The following is a 20428-nucleotide window of genomic DNA, read 5'->3' as shown; positions in this document are numbered from 1 at the left end:
TATGCCGCGTTCCATTTGTCCTCGGAAGTCGGAATTTTCCATTTCCCAGTCGAAATTTTCAACTGGAACGCCCCTCAAAGTGGGATTTCCTACTGGGAAAGTGGGAGAAGCTTCACCACCCCCGAGTTACCATTCCAAGATGGCTGCCAGTTCCGATTTCCGAGGTAAATGGAATGGTTGCCAACTCCCTGAAAAATAAATAAGGAACACCTCATCGATTGTCTTCACCCTTCCTGGCGTGGTGAATTTTCTTAGCCCCTTTTTTTGTGAGTAAAACGATTTTTTAACTATTTGACTCGAACCTGAATTGAATTAGATGCATATTTTTGAATGTCATGAACACATGGAAAACAAATTATTATCCAGCAATTCACTTTAATACAAAATAACAAAATTAACTGAATAAAATAAGTGTCTTTCTTAAACAGAAACCGGTCCTGCTTGACTTAAAATTGTATAAATTAATAGAAAACAATAGAAAGAAAGCAGAACATCCATTCTGTAATAGTGCACATTTTTAGTGCAATAATAAAAGTGCAAACAGAAAGTCTGCAGAAAACTTGTAAACATATTTGTGCCTCAAAGGCCACGACTGTAGCTACAGTTGTTGAAGTATCAACTCAAGTTTTTTACTCAAGTAAAAGTATAAAAGTACGGTACTGGTTTCAAAACTACTTAAAGTATAAAAGTAAAGGTAATGTAAGGGGGAAAAAAGACATTAAGGACAAAAGCCATTGAAAATGAATGTATCTTAGTATAATGCAAATATATTAAAGAACCATATATGTGTACTATTGAGCATTAACATGTGTTTCAGAGAGCAGGAGATATGATGACTAGTTGCCTATAAGTATTGTAATGGTGCAAAAAGTCAAACTTCAGAGGCATGTTATCATTTATCCTAACCTTTATTGGAATGTACATCCAAGTTTAGTTGCAGGAATCTGAGGGAACGGATGTAAGAACAAAACTGGACAAGAACATCTGAAACAACCACAACCAAATTCACTCTATCCGGATGGAGCAATTTAACTGGATAGTTTTTATTTAAAGGCCGAAATGAAATAGAGTAACGAGGCTGTTTTTAAAATGTAAAGAGTAAAAAGTACAGATAATTGCGTGAAAATGTAAGGAGTAAAAGTAAAAAGTCGTCTGAAAAATAATTACTCCAGTGAAGTATAGATAACCAAAATTTCTACTTAAGTAAGATAACGAAGCATTTGTACTTCGTTACTTGACACCTCTGCTTAAAAGACACTAGGCTGATAAATATAATTTAAAACAGGCTAAATGAAATGATTTTACACACTATTGTACAGTAGGTGGCGGTATGCACCTTAAAGTTGTTTGCGATCCGCCAATAAAACTGAGAAGAAGAAGATGCTGACGGACCTGGCAACCCTGCAGTCTCTACCTCGTGTCTCAGCAGCAGCGTGATGCTGACGGACCTGGCAACCCTGCAGCCTCTACCTCGTGTCTCAGCAGCAGCGTGGTGTGAAGCAGCAGCAGCTCGGAGTCTCTCAGTCTGAGAGCACACACTTTCCTAAATACTGACCCGTTTTCAAAATGCTGGTGTTATTTGAGACCGCGGCTGGATATGCAATATTCAAAGTAAGTAGGAAAATGTTGTCTTTTAATTGAAAAAGGAAAAATAGTCAGTTTTCACGCATAAGCTAATGGAGTTAGCTCAGATTAGCCTACATAACTTGTGACATGCAGTCTATAACACACGAATTGCATGCCATCACTGGTACTGATGAACATCACAAGTTGTGGCGTCTGTTTACAGTTACGTATTCAATGGTGTTTTTGTCTTATTAGTTGAACATATTCCTTTTTTGCTGATTTGTGAGCGAACATCATGTTAGCATCGCCGCCGGCCCTGGAACCACGTGGCCGTGGAACCACGTGGACACACTAGTCTGCTCTCCTTCCAGTCAAACTATCGAGCTGTAGGAGCCAGGGTTCCTACGGGGGCTTGAAATCCTGGAAAGTGCTTGAATTTCAATGTTTTCAAGGCCTGAAAAGTGCTTGAATTTTAGTTTAAGTGATTGAAATTATAACTGTCTTTCACAAAATTAGGAGCAGACTGCATCGTTTAGTTATTACAAGGATAAATAAAATCAGTAAGATGAAACATAACTAGATTTTTACAGCACGATACAATGTACATAAAAGCGGGAAAAAAATAATTATGAGTATATATATTCCTGTAGATATTTTACCCCAGTGATAAGGTGCTTGAAGATTTTGAAAATGACCCTTGAAAGTGCTTGAATTTGACCATGAAAAATGTATATGACCCCTGGTTTTATCTTACTGATTTTATTTCTCCTTGTAATAACTAAACTATAGTCTGATCCAAATTTTGTGAAAGACAGTTATAAATTCAAGCACTTTTCAGGCCCTGATAACCCAACATTGAAATTTAATCACTTTCAAGGATTTCAAGCACCCGTAGGAACCCTGTAAAACATAACTAGATGTTTACAGGACGATACAATGTACATAATTGTGATTAAAAAGTGGGAAAAATAATTATGAGTGTATATATATTCCTGTAGATATTTTACTCCAGCAATAAGGTGCGTGAAGATTTTGAAAGTGCTTGAATTTTACCTTGAAAAATGTGTAGGAACCCTGTGTAGCTGTTGTGACACTCACTTTCAAAGTTTATTCTTTTGTTCTGCCGTCTAATATTCGTTCTGGATTTTCTGTGATTTAGGTTCTCGACGAATCAAAGCTGCAACAGGTCGACAGTCTGTACAAGGAGTTTGAAACGCCGGAAAAAGCCAACAAAATGTAAGTGGCCCCCTCAGTAACATCCCAGCAGCCTCGGTCAGCGGATTGACAGAGGTGTTCACTTTTCCTACTGCATATTGGATTAAATGTAACATTGTTTTTCTTTGGTGTCATTAGTGTGAAACTGAAGCATTTCCAGAAGTTTCAAGACACGACAGAGGCTTTAGCAGGTACTGACCCTTTTTATATGTATATTTTGAATTGTATTTATTTGTGGTGCACTTAATTCCACCTGGAGTAGTTGGTCTGTGATGCATTTCAGTGTCTGATTAAAACATGAGGCAATCACTCGTCACTACCCCTGAGACCACACTCCATGTCAGCAAAAACATGTGATTGATTGATTGATTGTTTGATTTGATTTATTTTGTACATGTAAAAAGACAACAGTTAAAAGAGAAGATAAGAAAACAAAAAAAAACTAGACAGAATTTCATCCTTTAACACTCAATATATCTTAATTTACATGTGCAAAAAGGAGTAGGAAGAAGTGTAAACTTATTTAATCCTACCCCCATTCACTAATCATTTAACAACACGTATTTATAATAACTAACTATAATTATACTAACACACATACATACACACACATAGTTGAATATTTCTATATATTTGTACACACGTGCCCATATAAATAAACTTATTTACACCATAATAGCTCTATATTCTGCTCTATATCTACATACACATATATATTAACACACTCTTCTTTGCCACTAAGCTGCCACCGCACTTGTCGAGGGAAAACTGGGCAAGAGCTTGAAAAAGGCGCTGAAGAAAGTTGCTGCCAAGGAAGCTCATGAACAGCTGGCCATCAGTGATGCTAAACTCGGCGGCGTCATTAAGGTAAGTCCTGAAACAATTCTGAAGTCGGCTCATCGTAGACGAGCGTTTTAAACCAGGGTTTTATTGAACGAACTGCGTTTTCAGGACAAGCTGGACCTGAGCTGCGTCCACAGTCCCGCCGTGGCAGAGTTGATGAGATGCATCAGGAGTCAGATGGAGAACTTGATCTCTGGACTTCCTCCCAAGGAGATCAGTGCCATGTCCCTGGGTCTGGCTCACAGGTCGGTAGCACCAAAACGCTGTCGGAGCTGCTGCCAGTGATTACATTTTGCTGTCTGAAATATCCATGTAGATCTTTTTCAGCATTCGTCACTACCACTGAGGCAGTAGATCTCCAGTTGTCTCTTGATCTGAGAACAAGAATTTTTTTTTATTTAGTTAACGACTGACAGTTTTATTCATGATTGTACCTTTTTATTCCTAGCTTATCCCGTTACAAGCTGAAGTTCAGCCCGGACAAAGTGGATACCATGATCGTGCAGGCCATTTGTAAGTTGTTTTATTCCTGAGCATGGAACCACATGACTGTTTATACTTATTCATGTATCTTTAAGTGTACTTATGACAGCTTAATTTGATCATTTTTTTATCAATGCATATAGCTATAAAAGTCCTTTTTTTTTTTTTTTTTTGTGTTATTTGTGAAGTTATTTCTTGGAAAAAGGGGCAGATCAGATAAGATTCTTCTTCTTTCTGCTCCCTTTTCATTCACAATTTAAGAACATTTGTATTTGTATTGACTTGTTTTATTTTTTGAATGAAATAAAGAATAAATGAAATGAAAAATTAGATTAATGAATATACAGGACTGTCTCAGAAAATTAGAATATTGTGATAAAGTTCTTTATTTTCTGTAATGGAATTTAAAAAAAAAAAACAACAAATGTCATACATTCTGGATTCATTACAAATCAACTGAAATATTGCAAGCCTTTTATTATTTTAATATTGCTGATTGTGGCTTACATTTTAAGATTCCCAGAATATTATAATTTTTTGAGATAGGATATTTGAGTTTTCTTAAGCTGTAAGCCATGATCAGCAATATTAAAATAATAAAAGGCTTGCAATATTTCAGTTGATTTGTAATGAATCCAGAATGTATGACATTTTTGCATTACAGAAAATAAAGGACTTCATCACAATATTCTAATTTTCTGAGACAGTCCTGTATATGTTTTAGTCCAACAAACATAACACTCATTGATTATGGCTAATATGCTGAATGGACAGTTTTGACATTTTTGCACCAGAATTACAATACTGATTACTTAAGATTTTGTGATGAGTAATGCATGGATATGTGATCTGAGCACGAGTGTTTTCTGTCTTTTTTAGCTCTTCTGGACGACCTGGACAAGGAGCTTAACAACTACATCATGCGCTGCAGAGAGTGGTACGGCTGGCACTTCCCTGAGCTCGGGAAAATCGTCTCGGACAATCTGGCTTACTGTAAAACTGTCCACAAAGTTGGTAAGAATAAACTACGTTTGAAATTGAGCATATAAAAAGAAAAGTGCAGCAGTTGAGCAGTAAAAAGGCAAAAGTGTCAAAACTTAATTAAAACCAGCTCAAAGAAAATCCTTGATTATGAGTCAGTAGCACATTTGTCAAGATTGGCTTTTTGTACGCTGTAATTTTTTGTTCTTGGTTAATGTCCAGGTTTTTGTCTGAATTGTTTTAAACAAATTGCAGTTCTCAAAATTGAAGCTCAGATCCCCCCTGAAACATTACTTTGAAATTGGGGTAATTTCCCCGGATTTTAAAAGTTAAAACTGTAGTTTCAAGTTTGACAAGTAATGAGTGGAGTTTTACGCGGAGGTATATTCTGGAGATAGATCAACCCGACATCTGTTTTTAAATGTTTGTGAATGCAAACTTGCAGAGATGCAGTGCGGGTGACCTGAAATTGTTGTCCAGTGCGTACAAGTGTCCTTTTTTTCTTCCATTTTATGCAAAGCGGAAGGGCATTTTTGAATCTTGTCAGAAGGTTGAAATATCAATTCTGACACTGCCATTTGCCCCGTGTTGCTTGAAGAGACTCATTCAGGTCCAAAGCTTGTATTTATCTTTGTTGCTGACCGCCAAATGTCTGTCCCGCGCCGCCGCCAGGTGATCGCACAAATGTGTCCAGCACGGATTTGTCCGAATTCCTGCCGGAGGAAGTGGAAGCAGAGGTGAAGCTGGCCGCCGAGATCTCCATGGGAACGGAGGTGTCGGAGCAGGATATTGAGAACATAAGACACTTGTGTGACCAGGTAGGTCCCCGAAACCGAGTCGCCGTCACGGCTGGAGGGTCAGTCGACTTCTCAACTCTCGACTCAGCTGATAATTATTCAAATGAGATACAATCATAAGTTTATCTTGATTTTTCTTCTTTGAATACAATGTTACTTCATTAGCGTTAAACATAGGGCTGTGCGATTAATCGATTTTAAATCTAAATCGGATTTATTAATCAAAATCGATGCTAAAAAAGGAAAATCGGAAAATCGATTTTCCTTTTTTGCAGCTGGCTGCATTACAGACAGAGCTCGTCTAGTCATCTTTGTTTGGTCAAGAAAATTGTAAATGTTGTCACTTTACTAAACTCAAGGAGGATTTACAGTATCTTTCAATTGCACTTCATTCCCAATAAGGAAATGTGTTTGCTATTTTTCTTTAAAAATAAAGGTAAAATATTTGAAACAATTTATTCCATTGTCTTTTGTAGTTTTACCAAAAAAATCGAAATCGAAAATCGGGTTTTCAGAGAAAAAAATCGGGATTTTATTTTTGTCCAAAATCGCCCAGCCCTAGTTAAACACAAGTACTGTATTTTCTGGACTATAAGCCGCACCTGCATACAAGCAGCATCTGCTCTATTTGGAAAAAAAAAAGATATGCAAGCCACAGATATTTATGTTGTTAGATTAGATATTTACTACATGTACAGAAGGATTTTGAACTGTAAATGATGTACATGTTTGTACCTAATTAGATCCTTTCCTAACAGTGTCTTTTAACACTGCAGCAACTTTGCTGATTAAAACGGGAAAGAACCAAGAGAAAATAACCAGTATTTATTTATCTATATATCTGTTTGAAATAGGGCTGGGCGATTTTGGACACAAATAAAAAAAAAAAATTTCTTCTCTGAAAACCTGATTTTCGATTTTTTTTTTTTGTTTGTAAAACTACAAAAGACAATGGAATAAATTGTTTCAAATATTTTTTTTTTTTAACTTTATTAAAATGACAATTACAAATCAAAATGTTTAAAATATTTTATCTTTATTTTTAAAGAAAAATGGCAAACAAATGTCCCTATTGGGAATGAAGTGCAATTGAAAGATACTGTAAATCCTCCTTGAGTTTAGTAAAGTGACAACATTTACAATTTTCTTGACCAAACAAAGATGACTAGACGAGCTCTGTCTGTAATGCAGCCAGCTGCAAAAAAGGAAAATCAATTTTCTGATTTTCCTTTTTTTAACATCGTCTTGATTAATAAATCCGATTTAGATTTAAAATCGATTAATCGCACAGCCCTAGTTTGAAATATGCTTCTACCTACTTCTATCTGCTAAAGAAGAAGTAGCGTATTCTTCTTTGCATTTATTTTGTCTTAGTTTTGATTCTAATTCCGGTTAGAGCGCCCCGAGTGGTGGAAGAAAAATCGACAGAATAGCTGCACCTTTGTATAAGCTGCACGGTTGAAAACCTATGGAAAAAGTGGCGGATTATAGTCCAGAAAATACGGTATAACGTTTTTAAATTCTTGGACGCCATCAGGTACGATGTTATCCACCGTTAGCTACTGCTGCAGGAGAGCTCAAGTGTCCGTGGTGATGATGATGACAGTTGTCTTTACCCTGAAACAAGAGGATGTGGGTTTTTCAGTCACTACCTCATCTGAACGGTCACACAGCTCCTGGTCAGAACGCCGGAGGGGGAAACCGCGTTTGTGTCTCCGCCGATGGCTAAAATGCAGACCTTCTCGTCCGCAGGTGGTTGAGATTTCCGAGTATCGGGCTCAGCTTTACGACTACCTGAAGAACCGGATGATGGCCATCGCCCCAAACCTGACTGTGATGGTGGGCGAGCTGGTCGGCGCCCGCCTCATCTCGCACGCCGGTACGTTCCCAACGAAGCTGCGCGTGAAACAAGTAGGGATGGGCGATATTTTTGGACGGTATATCGTTCACGATATACCGTCCAAAAAATTCCCCATGGTAAGAAATTGTCATCTCGCGGTAAAAATTATAAAAAAGAAAGATATGAGCCTGAAAGAAAGAAAAAAAGAAAGATATGAGCCTGAAAGAAAGAAAGATAAGATATGAGCCTGAAAGAAAGAAAGAAAGAAAGATAAGATATGAGCCTGAAAGAAAGAAAGAAAGAAAGATAAGATATGAGCCTGAAAGAAAGAAAGATAAGATATGAGCCTGAAAGAAAGAAAGATAAGATATGAGCCTGAAAGAAAGAAAGATAAGATATGAGCCTGAAAGAAAGAAAGAAAGATAAGATATGAGCCTGGAAGAAAGAAAGAAAGAAAGATAAGATATGAGCCTGGAAGAAAGAAAGAAAGAAAGATAAGATATGAGCCTGAAAGAAAGAAAGAAAGAAAGATAAGATATGAGCCTGAAAGAAAGAAAGAAAAAGATAAGATATGAGCCTGAAAGAAAGAAAGAAAGAAAGAAAGATAAGATATGAGCCTGAAAGAAAGAAAGAAAAAGATAAGATATGAGCCTGAAAGAAAGAAAGAAAGAAAGAAAGAAAGATAAGATATGAGCCTGAAAGAAAGAAAGAAAAAGATAAGATATGAGCCTGAAAGAAAGAAAGAAAGAAAGATAAGATATGAGCCTGAAAGAAAGAAAGAAAGAAAGATAAGATATGAGCCTGAAAGAAAGAAAGAAAGAAAGATAAGATATGAGCCTGAAAGAAAGAAAGAAAGAAAAAGATAAGATATGAGCCTGAAAGAAAGAAAGAAAGAAAGATAAGATATGAGCCTGAAAGAAAGAAAGAAAAAGATAAGATATGAGCCTGAAAGAAAGAAAGAAAGAAAGAAAGATAAGATATGAGCCTGAAAGAAAGAAAGAAAAAGATAAGATATGAGCCTGAAAGAAAGAAAGAAAGAAAGAAAGAAAGATAAGATATGAGCCTGAAAGAAAGAAAGAAAAAGATAAGATATGAGCCTGAAAGAAAGAAAGAAAGAAAGATAAGATATGAGCCTGAAAGAAAGAAAGAAAGAAAGATAAGATATGAGCCTGAAAGAAAGAAAGAAAGAAAGATAAGATATGAGCCTGAAAGAAAGAAAGAAAGAAAAAGATAAGATATGAGCCTGAAAGAAAGAAAGAAAGAAAGATAAGATATGAGCCTGAAAGAAAGAAAGAAAAAGATAAGATATGAGCCTGAAAGAAAGAAAGAAAGAAAGAAAGATAAGATATGAGCCTGAAAGAAAGAAAGAAAGAAAGATAAGATATGAGCCTGAAAGAAAGAAAGATAAGATATGAGCCTGAAAGAAAGAAAGAAAAAGATAAGATATGAGCCTGAAAGAAAGAAAGATATGAGCCTGAAAGAAAGAAAGAAAGATATGAGCCTGAAAGAAAGAAAGAAAGATATGAGCCTGAAAGAAAGAAAGAAAGATATGAGCCTGAAAGAAAGAAAGAAAGATATGAGCCTGAAAGAAAGAAAGAAAGATATGAGCCTGAAAGAAAAAGAAAGAAAGATATGAGCCTGAAAGAAAGAAAGAAAGATATGAGCCTGAAAGAAAGAAAGAAAGATATGAGCCTGAAAGAAAAAGAAAGAAAGATATGAGCCTGAAAGAAAGAAAGATTCCTGTTGATACGTTTTTGTGTAACAAACATGGCGGATCTGAGTCATTACAGTTTTGCAGTACAGGTGTACTAATTTAATTGGTTTTTCTCAATTCAATTTAATTGGTGTAGTTTAGTAGTATTTAGTATCTTTTAGAGCAGTGTTTTGGGGGCTCCAAAGACTGAATGTGGTGATAGATTTATAGTTAAAAAGATGGAGTTGAATTGGTATTTTTTTATCGTTATCGGGATAAATGCCAGAAATTATCGTGATACATTTTTTAGTCCATACCGCCCATCCCTAGAAACAAGCCCAGCAGTGATGATGATGACAGTTTGTCACTCTCCTGAATATAACTGATGCTTTTAAGTCACTACCTCATCTGAGCTGGCGTTGAGAGGTCCTATGGGCAGGTTTCGGTGAGGAAGTTGTATTTGCAGTCTTATTTATTCTCTCTTCATACCCAGGTTCTCTCCTGAATCTGGCCAAGCACCCGGCCTCCACGGTGCAGATCCTCGGAGCAGAGAAGGCCCTGTTCAGAGCTTTGAAGACGCACAAAGACACACCCAAGTACGGTCTGATCTACCACGCCTCTTTAGTGGGCCAGACCACGGCTAAGAACAAGGGCAAGGTGGGTTCTGGAGGACGGTTCACGGGTTTGATGCTCTCTGAGTCGTTGGGAGCTACGAACGCTGACGGGTTTCTGGTTTTTCCTGTAACGTCCACAGATCTCCAGGATGCTGGCAGCCAAGTCGGCCCTGGCTATCCGCTACGACGCCCTCGGGGAGGACACCAACGCAGAGATGGGAGCAGAAAACCGCGCCAAGCTTGAGGCCAGGCTGCGGCAGCTGGAGGAGAAGGGGGTAAGTCGAACTACAGCAGGAAAATTAACAGTTTGGGGCTGTTTTAATCTGAAGTGTCAGAAACACGCCCTGCTTTTAAAGATGGTATCTTATGGCGCTTTTACACTAGTACCTACTCAGCTTGACTCGCCTTGCCTTCGTTTCTTTTCAATACCCAGATGAGAAGTAAGAGGTTGGAGTAGGGCTGGGCGATATATCGATATATTTTCAAACGCGATATGGTACGAGACTATCGTTTATCGCTTTAAAAAAAAGATTTTGATATAGCTTATTTTGTGACAAATTGACTTGAATGTTTTATTTGAGATTTGCACAAATGTTTTATTTGCACAACTGTCAACCTCAGTGGAAAAGTCTGCCTGTTACTGTCTACATTGTATTAATTGCAGTGTATTTTAATTTAATTGTTATGCAGGAAAGGGATATTTGTTTTATTTTATTCAATAAGCATTTTTATTCTATATATGCAGGCAGTTTATTTTTATTTCATTTGTTTTATACATTTTGATATAGTGATGCACCGATTGTTCGGTAACCGAAATTGTTCGGACGAAAATGGCAAAAAAACACTTTCGGTGTTCGGTGGAATAAGTGGGGAAAAAAACTGAACAATTAATAACGGATATGTAATATAAGAAAATAGACTGGCCGCTCCCGTAACGTTGCGCACTACATAAATCGTTGGCCAACCAAAACCTAACCCCATAAGAATTTTACCTAACATTCACCAGGAGGTGGAACCAAAACAACATAATGCTGGGAAATTAAAAAATGTTCATTTTTTTATGTTCAATAAATATTTTCTACCTTGTAATTTTGTAAAATATTTTTTTCTTTTAAAAGCATGCCTAAATCAAATGTATTTGATTTATGCAATGGTGAAAAAATTGGCAAAATAAATGAAAAACTGCTGAAGAACCATGTTTGGTATTCGGCCAAGTTTCGGTTTCGGCCACAAATTTTCATTTCGGTGCATCACTATTTTGATATTGTGCAGACCTCTGTTAATAAAGGAACCTGTGTGACATTTGGCACGAGGCTTTGTATTAAAACTGACTGTTTTTTTAAGGGTTTGCCTCAGAAAAAATGAAGCTAACAGAGATGCTATGCTATAATGCTTTGGGGGAAACTCCAATTATGTCACAGAAAAAATATCGCTCGCCATTCAGCTAGAAAATATCGAGATATGACTTTTGGTCCGTATCGCCCAGCCCTAGTTCAGGTACGATGTTTTTCACCGTTAGCTACTGCTGCAGGAGAGCTCAAGTGTCCGTGGTGATGATGATGACAGTTGTCTTTACCCTGAAACAAGAGGATGTGGGTTTTTCAGTCACTACCTCATCTGAACGGTCACATGGCTCCTGGTCAGAAAATATCAAGATATGGTCCATATCGCCCAGCCCTACTTGTGTTTGATACCAAGTTAAAAGATGAGAGTGAGAGAAGCTTCAAGCTGCGACGCTTTTTAATTTTTGTTTGTCTCGGCGCTGCTGAAAAGTCAGCTGGAGCTGTTGATGCTAAAACATGATTTACTCGTCTCTAAAGTTCCTGATCAGTTGGCTATTGTCCCGTTTCTCATACACTCATCCTCTTCTCTAGATTCGAAGAATCAGTGGGACAGGAAAGGCGATGGCAAAGGCAGACAAGTACCAACACAAGAGGTGAGGAGCTGCACACTTGTAAAAATAAGTCACCCGAGGATATTGAAGGTTTTAAATGCTCCTTTTTTTCCCCCCCCATAGTGAAGTGAAAGTTTACGATCCCTCTGGGGATTCTACAATTCCCTCCACCTCTAAAAAGAGAAAACGTGAGGAGGCTGAGGCCGAGGAGGGAGGAAGTGAGCCTGCAACGCCGGCGGTCAAAGCCAAGAAGCCGAAAAAGGAAGCAGTAAAAGAAGGTGAGTGAGTCTGTTTACATGGAAGTTTAATTCCTCTTTAATTCAGAATTAAAATTAAATCTGATGTAAAAATGACCACGTAAACACCTAATTCCGGATGAAAATGGCCATTCCAAATTAAACTTAATTCTGAAGTAAGTGGCTGGTTTATTCTGATTTTAAATCCGAATAGAATAATTCCGCGACCATGTATACAGTGACTACGTTTACATGCAGTCAAAATTCGGGTTATTGCTAATATTCCGGTTACTGAAACATTCAGAATATTCCGTTTACATGGCAATTCATCATTCGGGATATCTGGATCAAACCAGCGACGCGCGGAGAACATCATGACGCAATTAGTGTAATTTCCGCTTCTTCTTCCTGTATCCAAATTCAAAACAAATGCTGCTTTGCGCAACTTTTCGCTCACCTTCTTTTAAATCTGGCTATCCCGGTACTTTCTACCGTCTAAAAATGCCAAAATGTTCATATCTTTTATTACATTTATGAAGTGATTCGTTTCCTCCTGGTCTTGCGTTTCTCCGTGTTTCTAAGAACTTCCTGGACTCAAAAGACCAGGATTCCTTGTGAACAGAGCATGTGCAGAAAACAGATTCATGTTCCGTTTGATGTGGATATTCTGTTTGGTGTTTACGTGACCCAATATTCAGGTTTTAAAAGGAGTAACCCAGGGGTCATATGAATATGAGCAAATTCCGGTTATTCAAAGGGATTATTGGTGTTTACATGGCCGTACAAATTCGGGTTATTGCCAATATTCGGGTTTTAAAAGGGTTATTGATGCATGGAAACGCAGTCACTCATTCCGCTTTAAATTAATTCCGGTCTTTCTTTCTGCTCGTTCCCTCGCCCGTCTGTCTTCATGACGCTTATATTCAGCGCTGGGCTGGTTTTCCAAACAAAGTTTCAAGATGGCAGCACACAGACAATAGCTTGGTGAACCTGGAAATAATTAAAAGAACAGATGGAAAGAAACTTAAAAGTTGTGAGCTTTTCAAAGTTGAAGCGGCTAAGTTTGTTTTTCTTCCGGTAGATTAACTTCCGGTCCCCCCCCCTATCCAATCAGAACCTTCCCAACCCCCAGACCTGAAGAGGAATTGGATAAAGCCGATCAAACGTGTTTTTTTTGCCATGTAAACCTCAATTCAGAATTACTATTTCCATGTAAACTCTAAGGAATATAGTTTAATTCTGAATTATTTAAAAAAAGAATTAATTCCGAATGAAAAAACATCATGTAACCGTGGCCAGTGAGTTGGGATCTCTTCATGTGTGCTGCGTGATGCTCAGGCTGGTTTTGTTTTATTGTTGTCCCTCAGAAGAAGAGGAGGAAGAAGCAACAGAGACTCCTAAGAAAAAGAAGAAAAAGGACAAGAAATCCGACGTGTCACTAGAGGAGCCGGTGGAGGAGACATCAGTATCTGAAGTAAGTTTGAAACACATTTATGGATGATATCATATTTGAGGAAAAACCTTGTTTTTTTTATTAACTTCTAACTTTTTTTTACTCCCTAGGAAACAAAGAAAAAGAAGAAGAAAAAGAAGGTGAAGGAGGAAGATGATGAGTGAAAGAATTCAGAGTGTGTGTATATATATATTTTTAGTTTTTATCTTTATACTTTAGTCTTATTTTTATCTCTAAAGGTTAATTTCCTGACATGAGGAATGGAATTAAAATGAAACGGCAGATTCACTGACATTTAATTTTACAAAAAGGTGGGATCTCATCATTCTGTCTGGATTGAATCCTTGTGTTTTGAACTCTATTTTTGTAATCTGCCAGTTTAGTTTTACCGTTTTTAAGTGTCAGAACATCTTTATCAAATGAGGTCTCCTTTTATGAGCTATGAAAGTTACCCTTCAGATCCACCCACGATGTACCTTTTCATGGTGAACTGTGAACTTCTGCCCTGGTGGAATAAACCTTTCTTTCTACAACTGTATCCTGTGTATCACTTGAATGGATGTCGAAAAAAAACAAACTGCCTCTTCAAATAGTGTTACATTTCTATAGCTAATCTTGTCTGTTTGACAAATGACCATGCAGCATGTTTCTATTCAACAGTTCCTGCAAACACGCAACAGTGCGGCTGTTTTGTCTTTCTCCAATAAACTTGCGTTTGTCATTAAGTGATGTCACTGACTGGCTGATGGGTCCGTGTACTTCGCGGCCATCAGTTTTTTGTTTTGAAATGAGAAAATAAAAATAGAGAAATAATCCAAAATAATCCGTTTCCCATCTGTTTTGAAAGCGGATCGTTATCCATTATCCGATTTCATTGATGTGTTTGAAAATCGAAATTGGGAATTAAAACGGCGAGTGTAAAACTCTTTTCTCTATTTCCTATTCGTTTCCAAGGATACTGAAAACAAGGATTGGACAAATGGGGGGATTGCACATGCGCAGTAATAAATGAAGAAAGTTGTTTCTGGTTTTGTTCATCAGATTGAAAATGAACAGTTTTAGATTTTTTTTAATGTAGAAACAAAATAAATCAAATATGAAACCTGGGAAAGAAACATGAGTTTAATCTGTAATCTGTCTTCACTCCGACATGAAATTGCAGTGATGTTGTGACAGTCCGTTCAGCTGCAGCGTCCAATAAATAATATAAACTGAACTCTAACATACATTCGCTGTTTTAATTCCAAATTTCGATTTTCAAACCAATGAAATCGGATAATGGGTGACTTTCCGTTTTCCGCTTTTTATTATCAAAACAAAAGATGGGAAACAGATTATTTTGGATTATTTCTCTATTTTTATTTTGTCATTTCAAAACAAAAAACTGATGGCCGCGAAGTACACGGACCCTGATGGACCCATTAACTTTACCTGTGAAACAAGAAAAGGCTCAAATTGGCGTGTAACCTGCAGTTAACTACCAGCATTTATGACTGGCATGAAAAAATCCCACCTGCATGGGGGGTCTGCCAGGAAAAAACCCTAGTCTGAACCAGCAACTGAGATTCAGTTATTAGGGGACTTTGTAGACCAGAGGGGTATTCCAGGAAGCGGGTTTAGTGAAAAGTCTTTAAGCCTGAGATCAGGGAAATCTGGAGTTTTTAGTTCCAGAAAGCGATTAAACTCAAACTCTGAGTCAGTTACTATGGCAACTGAGCCTCTGAACCTAACCTGCTCGCTAGCAGGTTTACTTCAATAAAGCCTGAGTTTCTCTCCGTCTCCTCCCTCAGTGGTGTCAATGGGCCTTTACGCAACACGCATCCGTTTTCTGCACCTAACAAACGCAACGTTTTTTATTCACTGTCAGTGCAACAATAACACAGGGACATCTGAGTTTAACTTCAAACAGTTAAAGTCCAAATGCAAAAAGGAGAGGGAGAAGAAGAGAGAAAGAGAGAGAGTAAAAAAAAAAAAGCAAATATTTCCCTTAAACAGATTTATAAGAGGGTAGGGTGATTTGATATCTTACCTTAAAATGAACTTGCATAATTAATCCATCAGTGCCTAACAGCCTCGATTAATATCTTCTGCTGCTGGAGCAACATTGGACCCATCACTTGCTGACTTTCTTTTTTTAATTGCGTGGTTGTCTGCTTCCTTTTCATTTTTGTAAGTTAGTAACACTGCAGAGCGTGCTAAAAACGAGATTGATAGCAACCACTGTCGTCAGGGACGCTGGGACATCACATTTCAAGATATGAGGGGGGTACAAGTGATTTGTTGAGTTTGGCGGCTCCTTTGGACAAAAGCGGTAGTGCTTTACCAGAAAGAACACTACGTTTCCCATGAGCACCAGCGCGTACTGCCGGAAAACTGCCGTCCCCGTCGCGTGCATTTGATAATGCGCTCTGGTTTTGTTCTACGGCACCTTTTTTCCTTTTTTAGAGGGACTTCGTCATAAATTAGTCCAACATACTTACTGACAAAATAAAAACTATACTTTATAACCTGTGAATAACTGAATGTTTTGCAGATCAGCCCTGCACAATTTTACAGTTCTCAGGAAAAATAGAAATGTTCTATACATTTTCTTTGCATTGCATTCTTTCCTCTAGTGCTGTAATTCTATTCATTTTATAAAGCTTCCTCATTGCCAATTACACAATTTTATGCTCACTATTATGTCTGTTGTCAGTAATTTTAGAATGACCAAAACCCAAGACGAAAACATTCAAATTTTTATTCTCATTGAACTCTACATTTACATCATAACAATTCTGTGTCTTGTTTTATCCCCATAAATCCCCATCGGTCAGACATCTCTCCTCGTCTTACAGCTCACGCTAGCGAGTGAACGCCGGTGTCGTTCCAAAAAGTGATTGCCTGCCAGAATCTGATTTCTCCCCTGAAAATGGGTCTTTTTACCTGTTAAAAATTGATTGACGGCCAAATACAGTTAATGAAAGGTTGTTTCTACCTAAATATGATTTGATCTCATTCTTGAGCTTCATAATAAACACTAGAGCTCATAGGATTGCTTTTAACTCTTTTACAACACAAAATAGGCATTTTCACCTGCCAAAAATTGATTGAAGGCCAAATACAGTTAATTAAAAGTTTTTTCTGCCTAAATTATCATAGCCTCCCCTCCCCTCAGAATCACTTACAGAAAAGGTTAGAAGCGTAAAACTAGAGACATGGCCCACAGGCTGAATTTCTGTTTTATGTAGAAAAAACAAGCTTTAGATTGTTTAAGCACTTCAACCCCCCCACAAAAAAAAAAAGCCATAAGTTCAGTTAGTTCATAAATCACATGTTTATTTCAGGACCAAAGACAGTACAAAAATCATTCTGTGCCTACATCGTGGAAAATAAGTGTTAAGGTTCTCGGGAGGAGAATCGGGGTCATCACTGGCAGCAGGCAGTGTCACAAGTCTTCCCTTTGCACACGCAGCCGGTGGCACATTTAGGACAGCCTGTGGGGCAACAGGGGCAGCAGCCTGCAGTGTAGAGACAAATCGTTAGTAACAGAACACATCTAGGAGCTCTTAAATACAATCTTCATCAACTTGGACAAACTGCATGTGGCTATATTATATACAGAGGTGTCAAGTAACGAAGTACAAATACTTCGTTACCTTACTAGAAATTTTAGTAGAAATTTTGGTTATCTATACTTCACTGGAGTAATTATTTTTCAGACGACTTTTTACTTTTACTCCTTACATTTTCACGCAATTATCTGTACTTTTTACTCCTTACATTTTAAAAACAGCCTTGTTACTCTATTTCATTTCGGCCTTTAAAAAAAAAAAAAACTATCCAGTTAAATTGCTCCATCCGGATAGAGTGAATTTGGTTGTGGTTGTTTCAGATGTTCTTGTCCAGTTTTGTTCTTACATCCGTTCCCTCAGATTCCTGCAACTAAACTTGGATGTACATTCCAATAAAGGTTAGGATAAATGATAACATGCCTCTGAAGTTTGACTTTTTGCACCATTACAATACTTATAGGCAACTAGTCATCATATCTCCTGCTCTCTGAAACACATGTTAATGCTCAATAGTACACATATATGCTTCTTTAATATATTTGCATTATACTAAGATGCATTCATTTTCAATGGCTTTTTTCCCCCCTTACATTACTTTAAATAGTTTTGAAACCAGTACTTTTACTTGAGTAAAAAACTTGAGTTGATACTTCAACAGGAGTATTTTTAAACTTTAGTATCTATACTTCTACCTGAGTAATGAATGTGAATACTTTTGACACCTCTGATTATATAGATGCCCAGTTTAATAGCTGAAATTAATGCTTGAAAATTTGAGATGCAAAACAATTGAGGGACATCTAACAGCCAGTTAGTCAAGGTCAATTAAAACTCTAGAATTTCTAATATTTCGTAGTCACTTTGGACACAGACAGAAATCTTACTCTTCTTGCAGCTGGTGCAGGAGCAGTTGGAGCAGGAGCAGGATCCTCCTGCGCAGTTGCATTTTCCACCTGAGTGTCAAAAACAAGGTAGTTAGTCTCATGTGAAGACATGGGAGACACACAACGATCTCATATATTCAATCCATTTTCATTCTGCAAAAAAGAGCCATAAGGATAATCAGTAGAAAACGATATAGTGATCCAACAAATCCATTATTCCTTCAGTTAAATTTGTTGAAATTTCATGAACTAGTAGACTATAGTATTCTGCAAATTATGTTTAAAGCTCATAAAAAAACTTTACCAATCAACATTCAGAAAAGATTTGAAAAAAGAGAAAGCAAGTATGACTTAAAAGGAACAGAGATTTTTTTTAAAACCAAGATGCAGGACAAAATTGATGGAACGTTGTGTTTCTGTGAAAGGAATCAATTTATGGAACAATCTGAATAAAGAAAACAAAGAATCCAAATCAAACATTACATTCAAAAGAACAATTAAAGCCTGTATGTTAAGGAAATATAACGAAAAATGTTGAGTTTGATTGACATACCCCTAGGCGGTGGTAATTTTATTTTAGTTGTTTTTATTCACTTAGTTGTTTTTTTATACATTATTTTTAATTTATGTTATTTGTGAAAGGGGCAGATCAGATAAGATTCTTCTTCTTTCTGCTCCCTTTTCATTCACAAGTTAGGAACATTTGTATTTGTGTTTGTATTGAATTGTTTTGTTTTTTGAATGAAATAAAGAATAAAATGAAAAATGAAATGAAATCTCAGTCTAATTAAATTAAAATAAGGTACTTACTCTTAGCACAATCGCAAGGGTCCATGTTTGTGGAGATGTGTCGCTGGTTCGCAGATAGAAGCAGGTGATTCTTGTTTCCTCGGTGAGATGTGATTGAGAGCGGTGGGCGGTTGCTTTATAGCCCTGTGTTTACAACAGAACTGAGTGCAAAAGTGAAAAACACGCCTGTCACGCAGGATTCAGACTCAGGTTTGTGCACACGACTCTCTGAATAACAGAGACGCGCAGACTGCCATCACAATAACCTATGCAGTTTTGATTTACGAGCATTACATGAGAAAACTTCAACATCGACTTAATTAACATATAGGTCGTGTAAAAGGAGGATTAACATCTCACTTAATTAAAGGTTTCAGGTGGTAGTCACGTGATTCATACGTTCACGTCGATTGATTGCACGAACAGGTCTAAAAATGTACATTAATCTAAACCGATTTTAATGCCTGTGGTTTATCATATATAACATCCTGTGGTTATTTGTTTATTTTATATATATAAATATATATATATATATATATATATATATATATATATATATATATATATATATATAGAATAGAAGACTTTATTTATCTCCCAGAGGAGAAATTCAGTCGTGCAGCAGCCAAAACACACACACACACACTTTATACAAAAAAATTAAAATAGAAAATAACCAATAAGTAGTTAAATAATAAATAGAGCAATATAAAAAGTAGAAAAGGAGTATGTACAAGAGAGAAAAAAATAGTAAACGCCAAAAAAAATGGATAATATTTACAAAACATGTACAAATATTTTATATATATATATATATATATATATATATATATATATATATATATATATATATATATATATATATATATATATATATATATATATTATACCTACACCGATTAGAAACCGTCTTTAAAGTTCATCCATTTAAATGTAATTAATTGATATTAAATTATTTGTCCAAATGTCGGAAATATTAAGTTGAAGATCATATCACATCGAAGTTAAAGCCTGAATTATGGTTCCGCGTTAAAACGACGCAGAGCTTACGCCGTAGGGTACGCGGCGACGCGCAAGTACCTGCGCGTCGCCGCGTAATCTACGCCGTATCTGCGTTATAGTAACGCAGGACCATAAATCAGCCTTAAATCGGATATTTTTTTTTTCTTTATTGAAAATATATTCATATACAAGGCATCACATTTTTTTTCAACATGTATCAGGGAAAAGGTGCATAAAGAGAGAACAGAAGGAAAAGAAATAAAATAAAAAAAGGAAAATAATTTAAGGGGTTAGGGCTTATCCAATAAATTATATTCTTCAATTGTGTTCAAAAGTTGTAGCCTATTGCATTTCTTTTTGACATGAGTTTAAGGGCTTTAAAAAAATGGAGGAATTCGTTGTGGAATACACAAAAACGAGGTTTCACCTTCATATACTTAGATTTGTGGATGTGGATTAACCTAGAATTATAATATTATTGATAAGGAAATCATCGATGTTATTGTCCATTGAAAGTCCAAAAATAATAGCTTCACTTAAGTGGGATAATAGCAGTGATTTGGGATGTTCCGGCGTGTGTGTGC

General features: G+C 36.8%; 1 protein-coding gene, 1 long non-coding RNA gene and 3 other non-coding genes across 6 annotated transcripts; 4 read left to right on the top strand and 1 right to left on the bottom strand.

The window, feature by feature from the left end:
* Window positions 1–1457: 1457 nt before the first annotated feature.
* nop58 (NOP58 ribonucleoprotein homolog (yeast)) lies at window positions 1458–14148 on the top strand. Of its 2 annotated transcripts, none has more exons than XM_061715385.1 (15): window positions 1458–1611; window positions 2726–2802; window positions 2920–2972; window positions 3524–3648; window positions 3733–3869; window positions 4073–4137; window positions 4987–5121; window positions 5761–5906; window positions 7638–7764; window positions 9912–10075; window positions 10173–10307; window positions 11907–11968; window positions 12050–12204; window positions 13533–13636; window positions 13726–14148. In XM_061715385.1, exons 1-15 carry the CDS (start codon window positions 1567–1569, stop codon window positions 13777–13779), a joined length of 1584 nt encoding a protein of 527 aa, XP_061571369.1. In that variant the 5' UTR covers window positions 1458–1566; the 3' UTR covers window positions 13780–14148. The 2 variants fall into 2 exon arrangements, with proteins under 2 accessions (XP_061571369.1, XP_061571368.1); XM_061715384.1 differs by having other exon boundaries at window positions 13530–13636.
* On the top strand, window positions 7468–7553 carry LOC133425475 (small nucleolar RNA SNORD11B). The gene has a single exon (XR_009770994.1). It is a non-coding gene; the product is annotated as a small nucleolar RNA SNORD11B (small nucleolar RNA).
* On the top strand, window positions 9754–9837 carry LOC133425477 (small nucleolar RNA SNORD11B). The gene has a single exon (XR_009770995.1). It is a non-coding gene; the product is annotated as a small nucleolar RNA SNORD11B (small nucleolar RNA).
* Window positions 11575–11660, top strand: LOC133425474 (small nucleolar RNA SNORD11B). Its single transcript, XR_009770993.1, has one exon. It is a non-coding gene; the product is annotated as a small nucleolar RNA SNORD11B (small nucleolar RNA).
* Window positions 14149–16912: 2764 nt separating the features above from the next.
* LOC133425060 (uncharacterized) lies at window positions 16913–18166 on the bottom strand. The gene is made up of 2 exons (XR_009770932.1): window positions 18054–18166; window positions 16913–17115 (listed from the first exon to the last, which is right to left on the bottom strand). It is a non-coding gene; the product is annotated as an uncharacterized LOC133425060 (long non-coding RNA).
* Window positions 18167–20428: the final 2262 nt, after the last annotated feature.

Source organism: Cololabis saira, chromosome 24, assembly GCF_033807715.1.
Source record: "Cololabis saira isolate AMF1-May2022 chromosome 24, fColSai1.1, whole genome shotgun sequence".
Taxonomy (NCBI): Eukaryota; Metazoa; Chordata; class Actinopteri; order Beloniformes; family Belonidae; genus Cololabis; species Cololabis saira.
Note: the sequence above shows the minus strand (reverse complement) of the source record. Positions and strands in the feature narration are given on the sequence as shown.